The sequence below is a fragment of the Orbicella faveolata genome, unplaced genomic scaffold, assembly GCF_042242905.1.
Source record: "Orbicella faveolata isolate gen_17 unplaced genomic scaffold, um_ofav_v1 contig_25, whole genome shotgun sequence".
In the NCBI taxonomy this organism is placed as follows: Eukaryota; Metazoa; Cnidaria; class Anthozoa; order Scleractinia; family Merulinidae; genus Orbicella; species Orbicella faveolata.
The window spans coordinates 6681581-6701538 of NW_028301553.1; the positions used below are offsets into that span (position 1 = coordinate 6681581).

Genomic DNA, 19958 nt, shown 5'->3' on the forward strand with positions numbered 1-19958 from the left:
GGTAAGTTCCTTTCTTTGTTTTGCAACTTTCCAAAGGACGATATTCCTTCCTTCGGTGTAAAAGGGTGCATTATTTTAATTAATTTATCTATTTTTTGAATAGGAAAACCTCATTTGTATTTTAAAGGGCTAATAATTAGAGAAAAAGGCAACGAAACCTTTACGTCATTATCCCACTCCACTCCAAGACAAAATTTTGCCCTCGCCTTATTTCGCGCGACCAAAGATGGCGGGTGATGTGAAAAGCGATGACTAAAGTGTTTTTTGAAATTGAACGAAATTCAATACAAAATTTACACGTCAGTCGCAGATATCATGATGTAAACACTCCGATTGTCAAAGTGACGATTCAAATCTCCGTGTTTGTGCAAAAAGAGAAAACTTTGTGATCGGTCGAAGGAAAAGTCTTGCAATTTGTGAGATCGACCATGTTTCAACGTCGTAGAAGAGGTCCTGGTATCGGTCTGTTATTTTTAATCAGCCAGCTATACAACATCGGGTTCAACAGGATTCCTCCAGTGACACTCTCGTTTATCGGTATAAACGTCGCAGTTTATCTTCAGCTATTGAAGAGTCTTCCACCTCTTGGGAAAGCTTGTGTCAGTGCTCATCACGTCTGGTTTCATGGCGACTGGAAGCGTCTCATTCTCGCTGCATTTTACCACTTGGACGACTTCCATCTGTACTACAACATGGCTTCGTTTGTTTGGAAAGGCATGTCACTTGAAAGAAGAATGGGAAGCTCAAGATTCTTGTACGTCTTGGCAGTGTTTACCGCCTTAACAAACACGGTGCTGGTTGCACTGGACATTGCTCTGGCGAACATAACAGAAGATTACTCCTACATTTACACTTGTGCTGCAGGATTTTCAGGAGTTATATTCGCCCTGAAAGTTCTTACAACTTACCACCTACCCTCTGGTGTATCTATGGTGATGGGTATGTTCCCCGTACCCATGAGATGGGCTTGCTGGGTCGAGTTGATTGTGATTCAGCTGTTAGTCCCTCATGCCTCATTTACTGGTCATCTGGCAGGTATTCTTGTTGGAATGATGTACATGAAAGGTCCTCTGAAGTATTTCATGGATAAAGTCAGTGGTGCAGGTGGGTGGCTCCTATTATTATAGTGTTGCAGTAACGTTTTCAGCAAGCATTGTATTCCAGTAGATAGGAGTGAAAAGATGGCCCAGGGTGCATTCCGCCAGACTTCCATGTCGAAGATACCCCCAAGGCTTTTTAAATTCCACACCACACGCCTGGCAAGCGACCAAAGTGCCATGCCGAAGAATGCTATTTTAAAAACGCTAACCCAAAGCAGGTGGGAAAATTTGGACTCGTGTGGATGGTATAACATGTGTGTTATCAGCCAGGATATGGGGGATAAAGAAAAGTTAAGAAGCCATTGTTATCAGGCCAAGTCACATTGCATAATTTAGCATTTATATGCCAGAATCAGCAAATATAAATGTGTACACAGCTATATGCCGGCAGGTTTCTTTCACAGGTCACAGGTCACAGGTCACCAAAAAATATGCCAAAACGTTATAAAACAGATGCATACAAGTGCGTCCCAAGTGCAACTATACCAGCTCTTTTCTGAAAAAAAAAAAAACGCGTAGGGGAAATCAGTTGTAGCACTGAAATAAAAAAAAAATTGATCCAAAGAAAGCCAAGACTTACTTCTGTTGAAAACATAAATTGTTTGAAGCCTTTCAATATAATATGAAAACGAAAGAGGCTTACACTGATCTGTGAATTATGCATTTACTTACGCGTGATTTGTGAACCAACGACTTTTGCGGGAATAATTGTCCACTTTTTTTGGAGATTTTAGCATCATTAAAGCTCGTAAACTACACTAAACTAGATGTAAAACCTGCCCATTCCACGCGACTGAGAACTAACCACAGCGACAGTGAACCAGGAGTACCAAGAATCTAGTCTGTCACAATGTGTCACACATGCACACGGCATTTCGATGCATCAAAATGGAGGGTTCTGTATGTTTTGCGAAACGTGGATAGAATTTGCATTTTTATGTGACACGATTTAGCCTTTGCATTTTTACGTGAAAAGTGATTTTTTCTGTTAACATGAAGCTGTTTTCGAATTTTTTGTGATGCATGAAAAGACCAATAAATTACTTATGCGTGAAATTGTTTTCAGAGTAGGTATAGGGGACCCTCTTGTTTCTGTTTAGTACATACTCGTTGTAAAGATTTCCAAAAATATATATATAGAAATAAAACAGTTCAATTTGCTATCATAATGAATTATCTTATTACGATAAAATATATTAACACTACATGTCTGAAAGCTACATTTCAACCCATTTCGTACATATACCACCCCTAGAAACTTTTTCATTAAAATTATAGAGTAAAACATTTTTAGTTAGGGTTTGTTGCATGGAAACATCGATAAACCTCTCGGGAATCTCGGTAATTGTTACATCGCGAAATTTAGTGAGTGTTTTGATTGTGACCTGTGACCTGTGACCTGTGACCTGTGAAAGAAACCTGCTGGCTATATGCCAAAAACTCCAACTGCTCAGTAGAACGCTGCTAGCTTTTAAAGGCTGTGCCAAAGATCGTCGGCATAACCTACACTGAATGCACCCTGGAAGATAGCACAAGGTGTTTATTATAGACCTTGTTTACTTAGTGTAATAAGCACTCAAGGGAAACAGTGAGTTTTTTTCCCTGAGGCCCTCAGTGTTTGCCGAGGGGAAAACTGAGGTCGAGGGGAAACAAAACTCACTGTTTCCCGCATGACCAGTTAATGATAATTTCAAAATTATCTAGAACTGTCTAGTACACCGAACAATCTTAAACTCTTCTCAAACTCAAGATGTAACGCTGGTGATCAATTCAAGAAGAAAATAGGACAATTATCCATCCTGGCTTATGTTCTTCAAAAACACAAAACTTTGTTATTTCACGTTGTTGTTTTGCATAGGATGGCTATGAAATGTACAAAGATTTATAAGGCACGTGCACAGCCATTGTTCTGCTCATTAAACCGTTTGTTTGGTGACATTCTTGTTGCCCTTGGCATCGTGGTTTGCTCAAGCTCGCTAATATATATTGCATGATAGACTCTTCTCTAATTTGGTTTCTAGTAAAGGAAAGGGCAATAATGTTCTTTTTGAAAGTGTGCTTCCTGCTATCTTTCAGGCTCTGTAGTGACAAGAGGAATGAGACGTTCCTATACCTATCATGCCGGAACAACAGGTAATTTACTGGCTTGTCTTGTGGTCCTCTTCCATGCAAAACAGGAAGATTGATTTTTCCAGTGGGCATGAGAACTTAAGGCTCAGTTCAGATGCTGAACTTTTCATGAGCCACACTTAATTTCAATTTGGACCGACCCTAATTATCAAAAGTACGCCTGACATCAAACTTAATTTGCTGAACTTAATTTAGTTTGAACCACATCATTTCGAAATGTCACTAATCTTCAGGCAAAGTGTAAACTGCTTGTAAAATATGTTATAACAATTTATTTATGCATTAGGTTTGGAACATGAAAAGTTTGGTGTCTGAATTTAAGCTGTTCCAAAGCCAAATTTCCCAGCTGAGCTAGGCAGGAAGAATGGCTGACCCATTCCAAATTTAAACAGCTGTTCTTAACTGATTCCGACACCAAACTTTTCATGTACTTAATTCAACGTATTAGGTTAGGCTCGTGAAATGTTTGGCATCTGAACTGGGCCTAACGCTTAACGCTACGTCTTCTGTCAGATTAGCAATCCCATTTTCCCTACCCAGAAAAATAAGATTCTTTGTAATATCCCTGTTTTTTGAGCATATTCCTCTGATTAGGTGAGGGGTCAGCCCCAAGAGGGAAGTGGGTGATAAGTGCATTAAACTGGGAAAGTAATATTGTTGAGAATGGTATTGACATTTGATTCTTGAGGTCATAGAAACTAGTAAACTTGCTCAAAAAGACATGTAGTTAGAAAGTACATGAAACAAAGTTAGTGCAAGAATGAGACCAAAACATTTGGATGGTGACAAAGTAAAAACTCTCATAAACCAAAGAATTCTCATAAACCTGTTGTCACCCTTGATCATATTGTAAATTTTATTTTAGCTGTGGTTCTAATAGCATGCAAATGCAGATGTATTTCCGGCTGTCACTTGTCTCCACCAAAAATAACTTATTTTCAGCAGAGACGAGCGACAACCAGAAATATGTCTCCTTCACAGGCTATGGTTCCAAACATTGCTGGGGGTTTTTTGGTACTCTTTCTGTGTTACCGTTATTTTATTCAGTGAGTTCTAAAGTAATTGGACAAACTACAGGAGTTTTTAACCCAGTTCTGGCCCCCTCTCTGTCATGCAACACTACACTATCAGAGTATGGGGAGAGAGGACCTTCTCTCCCGATACCGTAGGATTGCGTGACAGAGGGAGGGCCAGTCCTGGACTACAGATGTTTTCATGTGCTCTAAACCTTTTAGTGGGAATGATCAGTTCTTATCGCCTGTGCTCTTTCTCCACAGGTGGAAGGCAGAGAACTCCAAATGACTCTGATTCAGATGAAGAACTCAGAGCAGCCATTAGAGCAAGCCTCCAGGAAACACACATGAATCGATCACCCACTCTAGAGGACTATGATCCCGGGATACAGTCTGCGATTAGAGAAAGCCTTGATAGTGCTGGAGGGGAGCCTTCTAGATGGTCCAATGATCAAAGGCCTCGAAGAGGTGGGCCATCCTCAGTACCCCCGCCATATCCCGCACGAGACGAGGGCCTGTCCAATCCCCGGTCAACCACTCCTGGTGGTGCGACATCGCAATCTCCACCCTACCCACAGACAGGAGGCCTTTATCCCAGGCTCCTCGACCCTCCGTCTTACACAGATGCGACATTTTCGCGATCTCCACCCTACCCCTCACAGGGGGGAGGATTGTATTCCACAGGCCCAGAACCCTCAGCTCCCCCAGCGGAACACGTCGTTAACGGACACCCAGGGAGTTCGTTGCCATACCCCACGGAAAGCCAAAGTTCCTTGGACGAAATCCGGAGAAGAAGAATTCAACGATTTGAAAGATAGGCCTTAGTTTAAAATTCACCTTTACAGGCTTCATTGCGTGTATTGCAATAATTTTGTTGGACAAGAGGAATTTTCTGATGACGTTCTCAGAAACGGCCGTTTTCACATCTCGGCGCTATCAAAGACCTTTTCTTTACATCATCTATGTTCAAAAATACCTTAAGTGGGCTGTAATTGACCGATGGAAACTAAAAGGGATCCTATTCTCGGCCAGCTGCAATTTTCATTCGTTTTTACATAATTTAAAAAGGGAGACTGTAATGGCCGATCGAGGATGACGATTGTTTTTGCCGAAATCGTTGGCTTTCAAAAACCTTATCCAAGGTGAAACTTTCGTAAAACCGTTAGCTTTCAAAAGTTCTATCCATGGTGAAAATTCAAGGTTGCAGCATATTCGTATTCCCCTTTTTTTTCAAATTCGCCCAAACCAATGGCTTTTCCATCCATTACAAAATAAACCAGCGAGGTCTAAATTATATAAATTATTACAGATAAGAGTAAGGAAGAAATTTATTCATTACAAGTACATTCACTGGAGTAACTGCAGAATACCCGGCCATTCGAAGGTGTACCCCTTAAAAACCTGGATACGCGGCTACGCAGTTTGTGCAGTGTCTTTCTCTTTTTCACGTTTTTAGAACGAGAAATAGACACGTTACATTGCCACGTGGCTACTTAGCCACGTAGTCGCGCAGCCACAGTTTCAAGAAGTGTTTTTGGAGTGGCCGGGTATTCTGCAGTTAAGCCCATTCACCCTACAGCCGACTAAAGTGATTTAGAGACGGAAAGGAAGTACTTCTCTCGCTTTTGTTGTCGCTGTATTTGCAGGCCTCATGATTTTTGTCGGCAGCTGCGGTGTCAACGTTGATTTATTTGTTGTTGAAATAGATGTACATTCAATTTTTAGCAGAGTAAATGTATATTAGGTTTTATATAACAGGTTTTTGTGCTTGTTAGACAAATGCTGCTCCGGCATATTTTCATAAATTATCTTAACCACGAGTTTGCGATTCGTGATATCCAATCAGAAAAAGCAACGGTTGTCACGTGAGCTTGTCATCAGGTGACGTTATGTTGCTTGGTAACGTCCTTGCCTCGTTCCGGTACAGCTTTCTCCAAGGCCTTTAACGATCACTTGATTTCGGTGACGTATCCGGGACGACGTAACCCGAAAACGTTTAACCACGGCGAAATATCGTGGCCTAGGAACTAAGCAACTAACGTCACAGAAATCGCGGAGTCAGTGCAGTCGGAAAGATGTACACAAACGTTCTTAGTGAAGTAGTCCCTGTGTATTGGTCAATTCAAGAGTTGAATAAATATACTGAACACTTAGCAAACCAAGACTGAAGTATTTGGAAAATTGTAGTCCTAGAGGTTCGAGTGCGATAGTTGTCAAACTGTAATTAACATGATACAAAGTTTCAAGTTTTGGCTTTTTTTAAAAAAAAAAATTCTCTGGAGAGGGTTCAGAACCTCCTTAAATTTTCAGACGTTGAGGTCGCTCTGAATTCCCTCCAGTAATTTCCTTTTGGGGGCTACAATTATAAATACCTTTAAAGCTAATTTTAAGGGTGTTTCTGATAGGTAATCTGTTCCGTCAAGAAAATGTTCAAAACGTGTTCACCATTGATTGGACATTTGTTTGATGCCATGATTACAGCTGTTCAGCTGATAAAAAGTGGTAGTGATAATCCATGAAAATATAACAGTCGGCAAACACCAGGGAACAAGTGGAGGGTACGTGAATCGCGGAGGAGCCCCTTCGTGAGTGCGCGTAGCACGCGTGTTGCAGCTGGGACAGCACGCAAGCTGGTGCATAACAAGCGGATATTGGTTCATTTCTATGTTGTAGCGGGGACAGTTTGCTAGAACGGTGTGCACGATGCGTCATTGAAAATTGAGGTCATTTTGTTCCTACTTCATGACGAGCGAATTCAAACCAACTGAATTTCATGCAGTATTTTGCATCAACTTTTTCGCAAAAAACGGGCATGCCACACGTACGGAGAAAGTGTCATTGCAACACGTCTCCGCTTCATGCCCCGCAACATGTGCCCTGGTTAATGCCGACCTTACGGGCTGAAATGTGGGGGAAACTGCTTTAGCAAATGACAACGGCGACGCCAACGAGAACGTCACCAAACACAAGGTTTAATGAGTAGAACAATAGTTCTGCACGTGCGTTATAAATCTTTGTACAATTCTTAGCCGTCTTCAAAGTTCTACGTATTTTGGAGGACGCGAACCGCAATGGCTAAATTTTCGTTTGTTCCTTTGGAACTGAGCGTTGTCATTTTATGTTTAGCCTGAGCAAGTTTTTAGACCGATAGGCGTACTGAAAAGATCTACACAGTTGAGACATTCGAAGGTAAAATATAAATCCATTTTCTTACAAGGCGCCGTCCTCAGCGTCGTCGTCGGCATTGCTAAAACTCCTAACTAAGACAGCGACGCCGAGGACAACGTCGATTAAAAACTGAAGTTATATTTTACCTACGAAGTCGCGATACTCTAAAGTCATTTATTTTGTTTCTCTTAGCTATACTGAATATGGAACAAAGCGTAAAATTCGAAATAGGAATTTTAAAAATTATCCGTCGTGGCTCACGTTCTCCAGAATTTGTTCATTTCACGTTGTTGTTTTGCAAAGGACGGCAAAGAAATGTACAAAGAATTATAATGCACTTGCACAGCCATTGTATAGCTCATTAAACCTTTTGTTTAGTGACGTTGTCGTTGCCGTTGTGGTTTTCTTAAGCCTGGTTTTCACTAGCGACCCAAGCACAAGCGCAAGCAATAGGGATGACCCAAGTGAAAACGAAATTCGACGCAAACACAAGCACAAGCAAAATCATCCGTACGTTCCAAACTGTTTAGGCGCGAGGTAACCTGGATCCAGTGTTTTCATTGGCCAAACATAGCCACGTGTGGTAGATATCCTTATGCTCGTGTTATGCCTGAGCGGTATTTCGTTTTCACTTGTTGTTGCGCAAACAGAAGCATAAGCGCAAGCGCAAGAAAAAGGAAAAATTTTGATCCTTACGCTTGTGCTTGCGCTTGTGCTCATGCCTGCTTCAAGTCCGTTTTCACGGTGAAATAAGAATTTTTGTCTTTGCGCTTGTGCTTGCGCTTGTGCTTGCGCTTGTGCTTGCGCTTGTGCTTGCGTCGCTAGTGAAAACCAGGCTTTAAACTCCCAACCCTCTCGTCTTAAGGCCTCTTCATATGAGCCCGATTGAAGGAGCTGGCCCGGTTACCGAGATCTCCCCTCATTTCAAATTTCGATGTGGGTATATGAGAAGGTGGGCCAGCCCGGTTTCCGAGATCTTGCTTTCCACAACCGAGATCACAACCGGGATGAAAATTTCCCCATATAAACACTCCGAAAAAAAAGGTTTTTTGAGAAAATAGCTTCGCTTTCGCAACATAGCGGCCAAAATGGCAAAATTTTTGCCTTGAGTGCATTTCCACTTAAGAAGTATGCGATTATAGTCAATAATAGTAAAGTCACGAGAGTCAAAAGGGTTACGCTAGTCGCGAACGATACAACTTTATGTGGCACCCAGGTTTCGATTCCTAAAATCATCTGTTCAGTACTGAAAATGGTGGCTTTGTAAATCGAGCAGAAGTTGTCTACAGCTATTACTTAGCCTGCGGAACATTTTATATGGATGTCATTTCAGATTTCTTTCAGCATCGGATGCGAGCGAACCTCCTGTAAGTCATATTTCCACATCACCATCAGCGCGTGGAGATGTTTGCCGTTCAGCGATCAGATGAAAATGAGCCAGGGAAAAGTTCTCCCGGCATGCTTTGCGAGCCGTGTCCAACACCGCCTGTGTGGCACCATTTTGATTTCATCCCGGTCGACCGGGCTGAAATTTCCCATGCGAACAGACAATAACACTCTTCCCGGTAACCGAGCCTGCCCGGTTACTAGGTTGATATGAAGAGGCCCTTAACGTTTTTCGGTTGCGTGTCTCGATCATAGACTGCTGAAACCGCTAGAAATCAAACTTGCCCATATAGTTTTGATGGACGCAGGAATTCCTTAGCATTCACTTCAATTACGTCCGTATATAAAAGCTTGTATCGCAAGATTACGATACCTTTGAGAAACTGAGATAAAAATCTGTCACGAGAAGAATAATTGTGGGCTGATGACAGGTGCAAATAATATTCATAATAAATATTCTACAGACTGATGAATAATGCTTTGTTCTTTTTACTCGCTGCTCTAATCTTGTTGTGACGGTGATTTCTTTTCTAAGATAACGCGTTCTGAAACCTTATATGACAAAATATTACAGGAAAAGTATAACAATATTTTGTCCGGATAACTTGTTTCAGAGCTTGAGGCAAATTGCCTCTGTGTACTCTGTAATATGTTTTAAATGTTGATATTTGTGTCAACGCTAAAAAGACACATTTTGTCATACTCGATTCGTATCTGAAAACTGCCTTCCCATACGCTACAAAATGAATTATTATTCAATTTTTCTTATGAAACAACTTGTTCATCACTTGTCTTTGAGAAAACATATTGCTGCTTACTAATATTTCTCCAATATTTACGCTTTCAGATGCTATATAATTTGCCCCTTTGTTTGGGTTTCCAGTCGCCAAGCAATTTGTTCTTTTTTATTCACGCAGTTAAATGCACACTTTATATGTTTCTTCGGAGCTGTACACTGCGCTCAAACAATTTTTTTTTATAAACCAACAAGGTGAGAACAAGACAAAGCCGTTTGATTACTAAAGAACATGTAAGAAAACAAATATTTGAACATCTGGATTTCACAAATCAAGATATTTTTCATGTCAAAATCATAACACTGTAATACCGTCCAAAAATTTGCATGTTAATTCGGAATTTCGGGGGTGTAAATTGTCACTGTCAGTCATCAACAAGAGGCTTTGAAGATCTAGACTGCGTGCGGTTTACTGACTTTAAACAAAGGCAATTTGGTAGGTATATTTAACTGAATTTTCAGGCCAATCTCTGTCGAAGACTCTTAGGATAATCTCTTTGGATGTGCGTCAGATATCTTTTTACTTTCGCAAGAGTGAAATATCAAATCCAAATGACAGGAATTAGTGGTTTTTGTGATCATACATTCAAACGATTGTATCGTCTAATGCGGATAAATAAATGCTAAAATGTCGCCCTCGTAAATTTTCAAACTAACGAGTCCGAATTGATAATTATTTGCCAATCACCTGCAACGATATATTAAGCCTTTAAAAAAAGGCGGCCAGGCTATGGGATAAAAGGCAAACATCGGGAAAAACAGAGTTGAATGTCTTGCTTCGGTGACAAAAAGCTTCCAAATTGCACCCTAGCGCAAAAAAATTAGAGTGCTCGAAAAATACAGGTGTTGTTGAATTTACACATAAGAACACTCGAAAATCACACTTCTCCACTTAAATTATGTATGAAGTCCTTTCGATAACGACTTAACTTTCATTATTTAGACAGAATTAAAGTTTTGAAGACGACCTTTTTAAAACAACTCAAATCTGGAATAAAGACATCCTGACGTTCCTCTGTGTCTTTTCTTCGCAACTCTTCGCTTCCCTGAAGTCATTCTTGAGGACAGCTCCATAAATTATTCATCCCACGTTCACAGCTTTGACATTAACTGAGAGAATTGACAGGCTGAACCGCCGATGTCGTCCACTCTTGTGCCACGGGCACACATCGGGTTGTTTACTCTCACGCGGTCTATTAAATGACTCATTTGCTTCGAGAAAATCAACTTACAAGGTCCTAACTGACACACTGCAGTGAGAACACCTCACACAGGAATCGCACAACGTTATCAGAATGTGTTCCCCACGCGATTCGTTAAACCGCGTTATCTACGACGACCGTGTCGTGATAAACGTGAGCGGTATGATATTCGAAACGCGGCAGACGACACTTTCACGTTTTCCAGACACGCTTCTGGGCGACGAGGAAAAACGCAGCAAGTTCTACGTGCCGGAATTTCACGAGTATTTCTTCAATCGAAATCGCGCGGCGTTCGAGGCAATTCTTTATTATTATCAATCCTGCGGACGACTCAAGCGTCCTGAAGAGGTACCAATGTGTATTTTCAAGGAAGAAGTCGAATTTTTTGAGCTGGGGGAAGAGATTTTGAGCGACATTCGCCTAAAGGAAGGCTACCTGAGTATGGACGAGGAAGCTAAAGAGCATCCCGAAAATAAACTTCAACGCAAAATCTGGGAGCTTTTCGATCAACCAGACACTTCCACAGCCGCGTCGTGTTTAGCTGTCTTTTCTGTGGCCATCATTGTTTTAGCGATAACCGTTTCTATCGCAGAGACAGTCCCCTCCATAAAGCAAAAGAAAAACTACACCAACAATTTTACAAATGTCATGGCGGAACAATCATGGACGGAGGACACCTGGTTCACACTGGAATTATCTTTCAACGCTTGGTTTACGATTGAATATTTGGTACGGTTGTTCACTTCCCCTAACAAGTACCACTTTTTTGCGTCGCTTTTAAATTTCATAGACTTGATGGCCATCGCTCCGTTTTACATAACGCTGCTCCTGGACAAGTCCGAGACAAGCTCGGTTGCTGCGCTCCGAATTTTGCGGATTGTTCGCGTGTTCAGAATTTTCAAGTTGTCTCGCTATTCAAAAAGTCTTCAGATTATCGGTTATTGTGTGTTAGAGAGCTTTCGCGAGTTAGGTCTTCTCATATTGTGCCTATTTTTAAGTGTTGTAGTTACTTCTAGTCTATTGTACTACATAGAAACGGGAAGCCCTGACACAGATTTTGTTAGTGTACCAGCGACGTTTTGGTTCTCACTGCAAACAATTACAACGATTGGTTATGGGGACATGGTACCGCACACCGCACTGGCAAAAGTAATGTCGGCCGCTTGTGCCATATTCGGCGCCTTGACACTTGCTCTACCTGTACTAACGTTCGTATCGAATTTTAATACCCTTTACTACAAAAACATCATGGAAAAAAACGAACGAAATATTCAAGACAACCGCGACACATCGGAAACAAGCGAACATTATTCGCCATTGAATTCAAGTGAAGAAACCCACTGAAACAGTAATCTTACTGCTAATGGAATTACGATAAAAATAAGGGACTTTTGCCATGTAATAGACAGAATTCATTAAAGAAATTCGATGAAAACCTACTTTATTAGTGTTAAGCCTATGTACATAAATTAAAAGTAATTTTACAACATATTCGATGTGTCTGCGATGCACACTCACTTTTTTCTTTAAAAAAAAGCTGAGATTGGCAAGCAAAAGACTTCAAATTACGTTCTTTTGACCACCGCATGTGTAATTTCTTGGGGTTATATTGCTTTGAGAAGTGGAAATTAATTGCAATCCTATCGAATGCTAAACAATGTCTTGTTTTGCCAAAACTCAATGGGCTATCCACCCAGCTGACTGTTCGTCAAATTAATTTTGGTCTTTGGTTAATGCCGAGGGCTGAATAAGACGAAATTCTTTGTTTGAAATTGTGGCGCGACTTTCTTTCTATCATTTGACGCGAAATTTTAATAAATACCAATTTCCTATAAATCTCTTTTCTTTACGTTCATTTGGAATGACGCGCGTGTGAAATAAAAGGTTGTGAGAGTAAATTATGTTGCCGTGAAAGAACCCATGGGGTGCAATGACCAAACTCAACGCAACGACTGGTGGAAATTAAAAAGCAAGCACGAACAGGTTACTAATAAATACCAGCCACTGAACCCGCAAACGAAGTGGTAATAATGTTTTCCTTTCATTCCAGTCGTGGTGAGAAATATGTATAATTGCTCATATATAAATAATGCCGGTCTTTTCTTTTTTTAAATAAAAATGAAAATTTTTCATTTGTAACCGTCCAGGCTTAAATTTGTTCTTGTTATAACAACAAAGAAGCTATTAATAACGATTTTCCTTTTTCCCGCGAACTGAAAAAACATTTTTTTTTTATACTGGAATGGTGAAAATCGGACACGGGAGAGATTTAACTGGGTTTTACGTTTAGGTAGTTTGAACTCAGATTCTCTTTACTTAATTCTCCGAAACTGTTCATTATATCCGAGAGAGACTGGGTCATTTCATGAGGTAGTCGGAATGGAAACCTCTTGTATAATCTTGAAACCTCTTGTAGTCCTCTTTCATCTCCTGCAAGACGAGATTGTTTGTTGATCTCAGTGAGGTTTTGTCTGTAATTGCACAGAGCGGTTTTCATTTGAGTGTCGAAAAGTAATTGGTTTTCCATCACTGAATTACGCTACCCGATTGGCTTAAAAAAAACTCGCGCCACTTTTCATCCAATCAGAAGTAAAACCAAAACCAATTGTAACTCATTGGCACTCGTTTTCCCGCGCTTCGCATCAGCTACCTGTAATTACTTCGAGCTTTGATTGGTTCACTAGATTGTCTGTGTCTTTTGGGATTGGCGGTGATTGGCCAGAGTGATTACTTTGGTTTTGGTTTTACGACACTCAATTGAAAACCGCTCTATTAACATTTGTAAATGTAAACAAAGTGTGAAGACATTTCCACATGCAGTCTAGACAAAGCTATTCTATTTCTTTTGTTAAAAAAAGAAAAAGATTTTTATCAGTTGCAGCTTCGGGTCGCAGTGATTCAAACTTTGAAATGTGTTCATAATGTAACCATTTGCTACCTCTGGGCTAGTCACTCTCACGTCCTAATTGATTTCTATCATTTGTCCATTACTGTTCTACAAAATTAAACCATTTTTAAAGAAATTCCCAAGGACTATCTAACAAGCCTGTTGTTTAAGAAGACAACGAAGGTCCCTATATAGCGAGACGCGTCGTTGTTTTAGTCACAAGTTTTACCTGCTACAGTGGCAAACCACCTAACGTTATAAACCAAGCTAGTGGAACAACAAATTAACTACACAGAGGTCGCTTGCGGGGACGTAATAACTTGTTCTGTCTTTCTTGCTTTGAAAACAAATTTAATTTTCACGTAATTTTATTAGCAGAGGTGGTACAGTGAGATCAAATAAAGAAACGCAGCAAATCTCGGTTTGAGACAAGAGAGTTGCTTAGCACGCCAAGGTGTAAGCAAACGACTATTTCACGAGGAAGAAAACTTTGCATGCTGTGTACGAAGGCACTTCGTAGGAAAATCTACAAATAAGAAAGACAGCCCTTAACCGTCATTCTCACATTTTAAGGCTTTCTTTTCATAAAATCAATCTATAGAGTAAAAAAAAAAATTTTCTCCTTCAGAGAATAAGCACGCGCTGTGACCGGGTTAAGGGGATTCCACTGTATTACTAGTAAAAAGGTCATAAATGAAGTTCTTTTTCCACAAATTGAAAAAAAAAACTCAGTTCAATAGAATGTTCTATTCACACCAGTGTGGTGTACTACAGCTACAAAAGATGCCTTGTTAAATTGCCTCATCACATATTTCTGAAAACTTATTTTTGCGGGGGAAAGTTCTTCACGTAGTTTGTGGGATATGAACACAAAACTCTCTCGCACCAACTTCCACACATACTTACTTGAAACAAATTCTCTACTTTCTGTTTTGCGCCATTCTCGTCTTCCAACATTCTTGTTAAGTCATTTATTCTGCAAAGAAATTCAAAATTAATAATTAAATGGACTCGCAGTTTAATAAAACGAACACGTTTGAACTTAGGCTCCGTCCACGCGACGCTGGAGAAACTTGAAAATGCAGCTTCATTTCTACGGTCAGGCCTGCCGTCCACACTAATCTATTTCGAAAACGGAGCTTTTTGAAAACACTCTTCAAACCGGACAAAATTTGAAAACGCCGGCTTTGCGTTTTAGTGTGGACCGAAAACATTTTCTAAAAGGAGCTTTACAAGAACGATGATGTCACGATGATCATGTGATTTCCCTGACAGAGATTTCTTCAAAACTAAATCCAAAATGGCCCGTGATTGCTGCGTTTTCAAATTTTTCCGGCGTAGTAAGGACGGAAAACTCTCGATGTTTTTTCAGAGTGAAAACACCGTTTTCAAATTTCTCCGGCATAGAGTGGACGGAGCCTTGAAGCATTTTCAGTGACCTATTCGCTCCTAGATAACAACATGAACAACTTGTGAAAGCTGTCGGCGGCTGACTTTATTTTAGACTGTGAGGGCTAAACTCCTGGCCCTTCAAAAAACGATCCTTCACTGTACTTTTGACCACAAACCTCGTTCTTGACAAATCTTGCTATCATACTTCAGCTCATCCACCATTTGTTAATTATAGGTCTCCCGAGATGGAGAAAAATTCAAATAAACATTACCTCTGATTGAGTTCATCCACTCTGTTTTTGTGTGTCCTAGCTACTCTTGCTGCTTCAGCTGCAGCTTTGCTCTCGCATTCTCGTGTTGTCTCTTTTATGGACTCTTGTCGACGTTTCTCAGCGTTTTTCTAGGTAGAGTTAAAACAATTCCAAAGATCAACACTAATTGATGACTTTTTTGTTTCAAACGTTGGTATCAAGTTGACAGTCTGAGCCCCTGAAGGGGAAGGGGGTGGGGGCAGGGGAGGACTCCTACATGAAATGTTCCATGACCCCCCCCCCCCCCGGGAAATTCAAAGGAAATCTCTCAAAAGGCACTGGACTCATTTTTTTTATGGGGTAGCGAGGGGGTGGGGAGAGATTCTGACTCAAGTCCATTATTCATCCCAAATGAGGCTAGCCTGAATTTTAGCCACATGTGACTCAAAGAGATGCCTTAAAATTCAGGCTTTTAAGAGGTAGCAATGTTGTAAGTGACAATGGTTGGCCAAGAGCAAGAGCCATGACAAAAAGAAGGTCAAAAGAAGTTTCCCAATTTCCCTAGTTTCTTTCATTTACTGAAAAACTTATTGCAGGCATTACGGATGTCTCTATTCTTATCTTCATAATTTTGTAGAGTGATCATGATCTTGATTCTGGGCTTGCAAAATCTTCTCCCTTCTCTAGCTATACTCTATCTGATGTTTAGACATTCCCAGTCCTCATGAGACATGATCATAAAATAATTATTATGTCATTAAAAATATTACCCTTGCAGCAGCAAGTGTTTCCCCAACAGCCAATTCTCTCTGCAGTGCTGCTTCATTCCTCAACTTTCTTGTGAGTGTTTCTGTAAGGTTTTTCATTTCTTCTTGTTTCCTTTTCTCGGCTTCTTCTGCTGCTTTCTGCAGAGCCGCCCGCTTTTCCTCCTGGGATCTCTCCCAAGCTGAACGTGCACGCTTCTTCTCTGCGACTTCACATTTGTACTGAATTTCTGCCATTTGCTCCTCAGCTCGCTAAAAAAGAGAAAATAAATTAAGCAGTCCAATAATCTTGTCTAAACTGTATTTTCGATAAAGAGCAGGCTCTTACACTGATGCTCTATCAGTTCGCCAAGCATTCTTTGCTTTGTTCGGGAGGAGTGCATGGCGAGCCATAAGCACATCTGTATAGGAGGCTACATAAAAAGCAGAGGTTTCTCAACTGCTGTCAATTGGTGAGAATTTTCTGCAGATAATTTTATTCATATTTGACATAATCTGAGATCAGGATTCACATGAATGAAAGCAACATCAGATTATATCCACTAAATATTGAACAGAAATTTGGTTGAGCTTGTGCTCCACCTAACAGATATATGTAATACTTACAAGTGGTGGACCAATTGATTACTAGATGCCTGAAAAACACCTAGCCAAAGTATTGATTGCTTAACACTTCCAAGTTTCAGTTTACCTGGGATATGCTTTTTGAGTCTTAGTATTAGCTATCTTGAACCTCTGCTACCTTGAACTATTTTTTGTTTTCCTTGAGAGTTTGAGAAAGCAGGCGTCAATTGTATTTTTCTACTAGCATGATTGTATGATCTGAGAGAAACACAATGACTACCGGTACTCTCTATTACTGTTTTATGAGAACACTCATAAGATTATGTTTTCTCATCACTGTTATCAGTACATCAGCTTGTTATTATTGCATAGAGAATCAAATACATTAGATGTGGATCACTCTTGCCAAATTCATTCACCACAATGCAAAAAAATATTGACATTAATTGATATGAAATCAAGCAAAAAATGGTCAAGACAAGAGAATAGCATATAAAATTAAGACTTTTATTTCCATTATATTACCAGCCTAGCTTCTTCCAAGGCCTGTTCTCTCTGCTCATTCATTCGTTCTCTTAGTTCATTCAAAGATTGATTCAGCTTTGCAAGTGCCTTTCCTTCAGCAGCAGCAACCTGGTATTTATGAAAGAAACATTCAAAACATTACCTTTTGATGTACAGTTAATTTTTCAGACCAGATGAGCAAATATTGAGTAATGATAATACTAATGACACTGAAGCCCAGATTACAAGACTTTTTTAAGCTGGGGTCTGTTAGTATTACAAAATAATGTCCTAGTCAATTTGTAACTTCAAAAAATTACTCAAAAAATAAAGAAAGCTTAAAACAAAAAGAGCCTTTTTCTCTTGTTTCTTTTTCTTTTTCATTTTAAATCTCCAAACACGCCCTTTAAGCAGGCGCAAAATAGAGCATGCGTGGACATTTAGCTACTCACAGCATCTCGGACTGCTTTCTCTTTGTCTTCTCTCATAACTTGCTGGATTTCATTCAGAAGCTCTGTTCCAATACCTGAAAATATACACAATTATGCACATTAAGTGAATCAAAATCAATCAAATTTACACTCAAAATTTACCACCAAACCGTAGCCATTATATCATATGATGATATTGTAAATTATTTGGATCAAAATTTCTCTTGTTATCAATTTCTTGATATGGCTGCAGTGTGCATTTAGCTTGATTTGCTCCCGAACACTATACCCTAACTTCATGTAATATTCCTTAGCACATCTTAGCTAGGTTTGGTAGAGAGTTTTTATACGAACACTTCTGTTGAACTCGAATTCAGATCAGTTGTTCTAGAACATAGTGATCACGTCGAGGATTTTAAGACTACAGCAGCATATCTTTAGATGAAGAACGAGGACGATAAATACTTTACTTACATACGATGTTGTTGTGCGTAACCTTTTGTGTTTTTAAGGTTGTTCTGCCATTTAACATTCGTTCTAACGTTAGCAAGGGATTTCCAGACGCCATCTTGAATTTTCGCGTCTCCTCGTAGCTATGCGACCGCGACTTAATGAAAGTCCCAGTCTCCCTTCTTACCTCACGGTCCGGCTGCCGGCTCTCCTTGCCCGTTGCGCTTCACACTTCTCTGCTGTAGGCGAATGATTCCTTAACCCCCAGTAATTTTCACAATAGTGGAAAAGAACTCTCACTAGTTTAATTTAGATGGACAAATCTATGCGAGAGCGTGATAGATCCTTCTCATAAACCCTGACTGTTGACAACGTCTCCTGACCATACAGTACAAAAACTAAATCGTAAATACTCTTTTTCTTTGGCCATCGTAGCCTAACAAGGAATAGCATGCAAACTGCGGAGATAAACATGATAAAAATACACGTTGTTGGAAAACAAAAATGATACCTTTTTACTTGACGTTTCATATGTTTCAACATAAATCTTAGGGAGTGACCACTGAAAGTAGAAGTAGTCATTATAATACATCAAATATTTCCGCGATTGGCCAAAACGCGTCACATGACTGAATATTCCCCAGCTAAAACTGGGGAATATCCGAATGAAATTCCTCAATTTTCAAAATCGCCCGTGTTCCGAAAAATATTTGAAGGATAATAAACACAATGGTCGCACACAATAGCCTCCATTTGAAGCGAAAATATGCTCGGATATTTGTTCTTAGGGCCGAATTACACGGTACGACTTTGTCTTCTAACACAAGCTTACGACGGGCCTACGACATGACCAAGGACCATTTACACGCGCACCACATTTTCACTTACTAAATTAAATATGCAAGAGTTTGCATCGGGATTTTCAGAGCGAAAGTTCTAAACAGATATTTTAGCTGTCCTGTACTTTAAAAAAAAACTTTATAACGAGATATTTTTCGCTTTAATCCGTTCAGTACTTTTCGAGAAACGGCTTCATGTGACTCAGTCAACAACAACTCCGTCCGCCATTTTGACGCAAGAAATTTGTCACAAAATACGTCATTTTCTATCGATTGCGGCTACGATTGTCGTAGCATTTTAAAACATGTTTTAAAATCCTACGACATTTTTATGACGTACACAACAGTCGTAAGCGAGTTGTAGGTTTGATTTTTGACTTGCAGGTTTGATTGTGAAAGTAAATGTGAGGGATTAAAAAGATGTAGGCTGTGTAGGTATATGTTGGGAATTAATACGATGAAAGCTGTGTAGGTATATGTAGGCGATTGATGAGATGTATTGCTGTGTAGGTATACGAGGGAGATTAATGAGGTGGAGGTTGTGTAGGTATATGTAGGGGATTAATGAGATGTAGGCTGTGTAGGTATATGTAGGGGATTAATGAGATGTAGATTGTGTAGGTATATGTAGGGGATTAATGAGATGTAGGTTGTATATGTAGGGGATTAATGAGATGTAGATTGTGTAGGTATATGTAGGGGATTAATGCGATGTAGGTTGTGTAGGTATATGTAGGGGATTAAAGAGATATAGGCTGTGTAGGTATATGTTGGGAATTAATACGATGAAAGCTGTGTAGGTATATGTAGGCGATTGGTGAGATGTATTGCTGTGTAGGTATACGAGGGAGATTAATGAGATGGAGGTTGTGTAGGTATATGTAGGGCATTAATGAGAAGTAGGCTGTGTAGGTATATGTAGGGATTAATGAGATGTAGATTGTGTAGGTATCTGTCGTAACTACTAAAACGAGGAACCACCCAAAACGACCCAAAATGACCCAAAACGACCCACAACCATCCACAACGACCCACAACGATCCACAACGAACCCAAAACGATCCAAAACGACCCACAACGA

General features: G+C 40.0%; 3 protein-coding genes across 4 annotated transcripts; 2 read left to right on the top strand and 1 right to left on the bottom strand.

Annotated features, from left to right (window-relative positions):
- Window positions 1-11: 11 nt before the first annotated feature.
- On the top strand, window positions 12-6401 carry LOC110047061 (rhomboid-related protein 4-like). Its single transcript, XM_020752795.2, has 3 exons — window positions 12-1104; window positions 3177-3233; window positions 4508-6401. The coding sequence occupies exons 1-3, from the start codon at window positions 429-431 to the stop codon at window positions 5059-5061; spliced, it is 1287 nt and encodes a 428-aa protein (XP_020608454.2). The 5' UTR covers window positions 12-428; the 3' UTR covers window positions 5062-6401.
- Window positions 6402-9983: 3582 nt separating this feature from the next.
- LOC110046961 (potassium voltage-gated channel subfamily A member 1-like) lies at window positions 9984-12234 on the top strand. Its single transcript, XM_089293323.1, has 2 exons — window positions 9984-10029; window positions 10537-12234. Exon 2 carries the CDS (start codon window positions 10889-10891, stop codon window positions 12137-12139), a length of 1251 nt encoding a protein of 416 aa, XP_089149449.1. The 5' UTR covers window positions 9984-10029; window positions 10537-10888; the 3' UTR covers window positions 12140-12234.
- Window positions 12220-18479, bottom strand: LOC149108737 (uncharacterized). Of its 2 annotated transcripts, XM_089293354.1 has the most exons (7): window positions 18063-18441; window positions 17610-17683; window positions 17179-17286; window positions 16096-16341; window positions 15347-15474; window positions 14589-14658; window positions 12220-13225 (listed from the first exon to the last, which is right to left on the bottom strand). In XM_089293354.1, the coding sequence occupies exons 1-7, from the start codon at window positions 18154-18156 to the stop codon at window positions 13154-13156; spliced, it is 792 nt and encodes a 263-aa protein (XP_089149480.1). In that variant the 5' UTR covers window positions 18157-18441; the 3' UTR covers window positions 12220-13153. The 2 variants fall into 2 exon arrangements, with proteins under 2 accessions (XP_089149480.1, XP_089149479.1); XM_089293353.1 differs by lacking the exon at window positions 12220-13225 and having other exon boundaries at window positions 13233-14658; window positions 18063-18479.
- Window positions 18480-19958: the final 1479 nt, after the last annotated feature.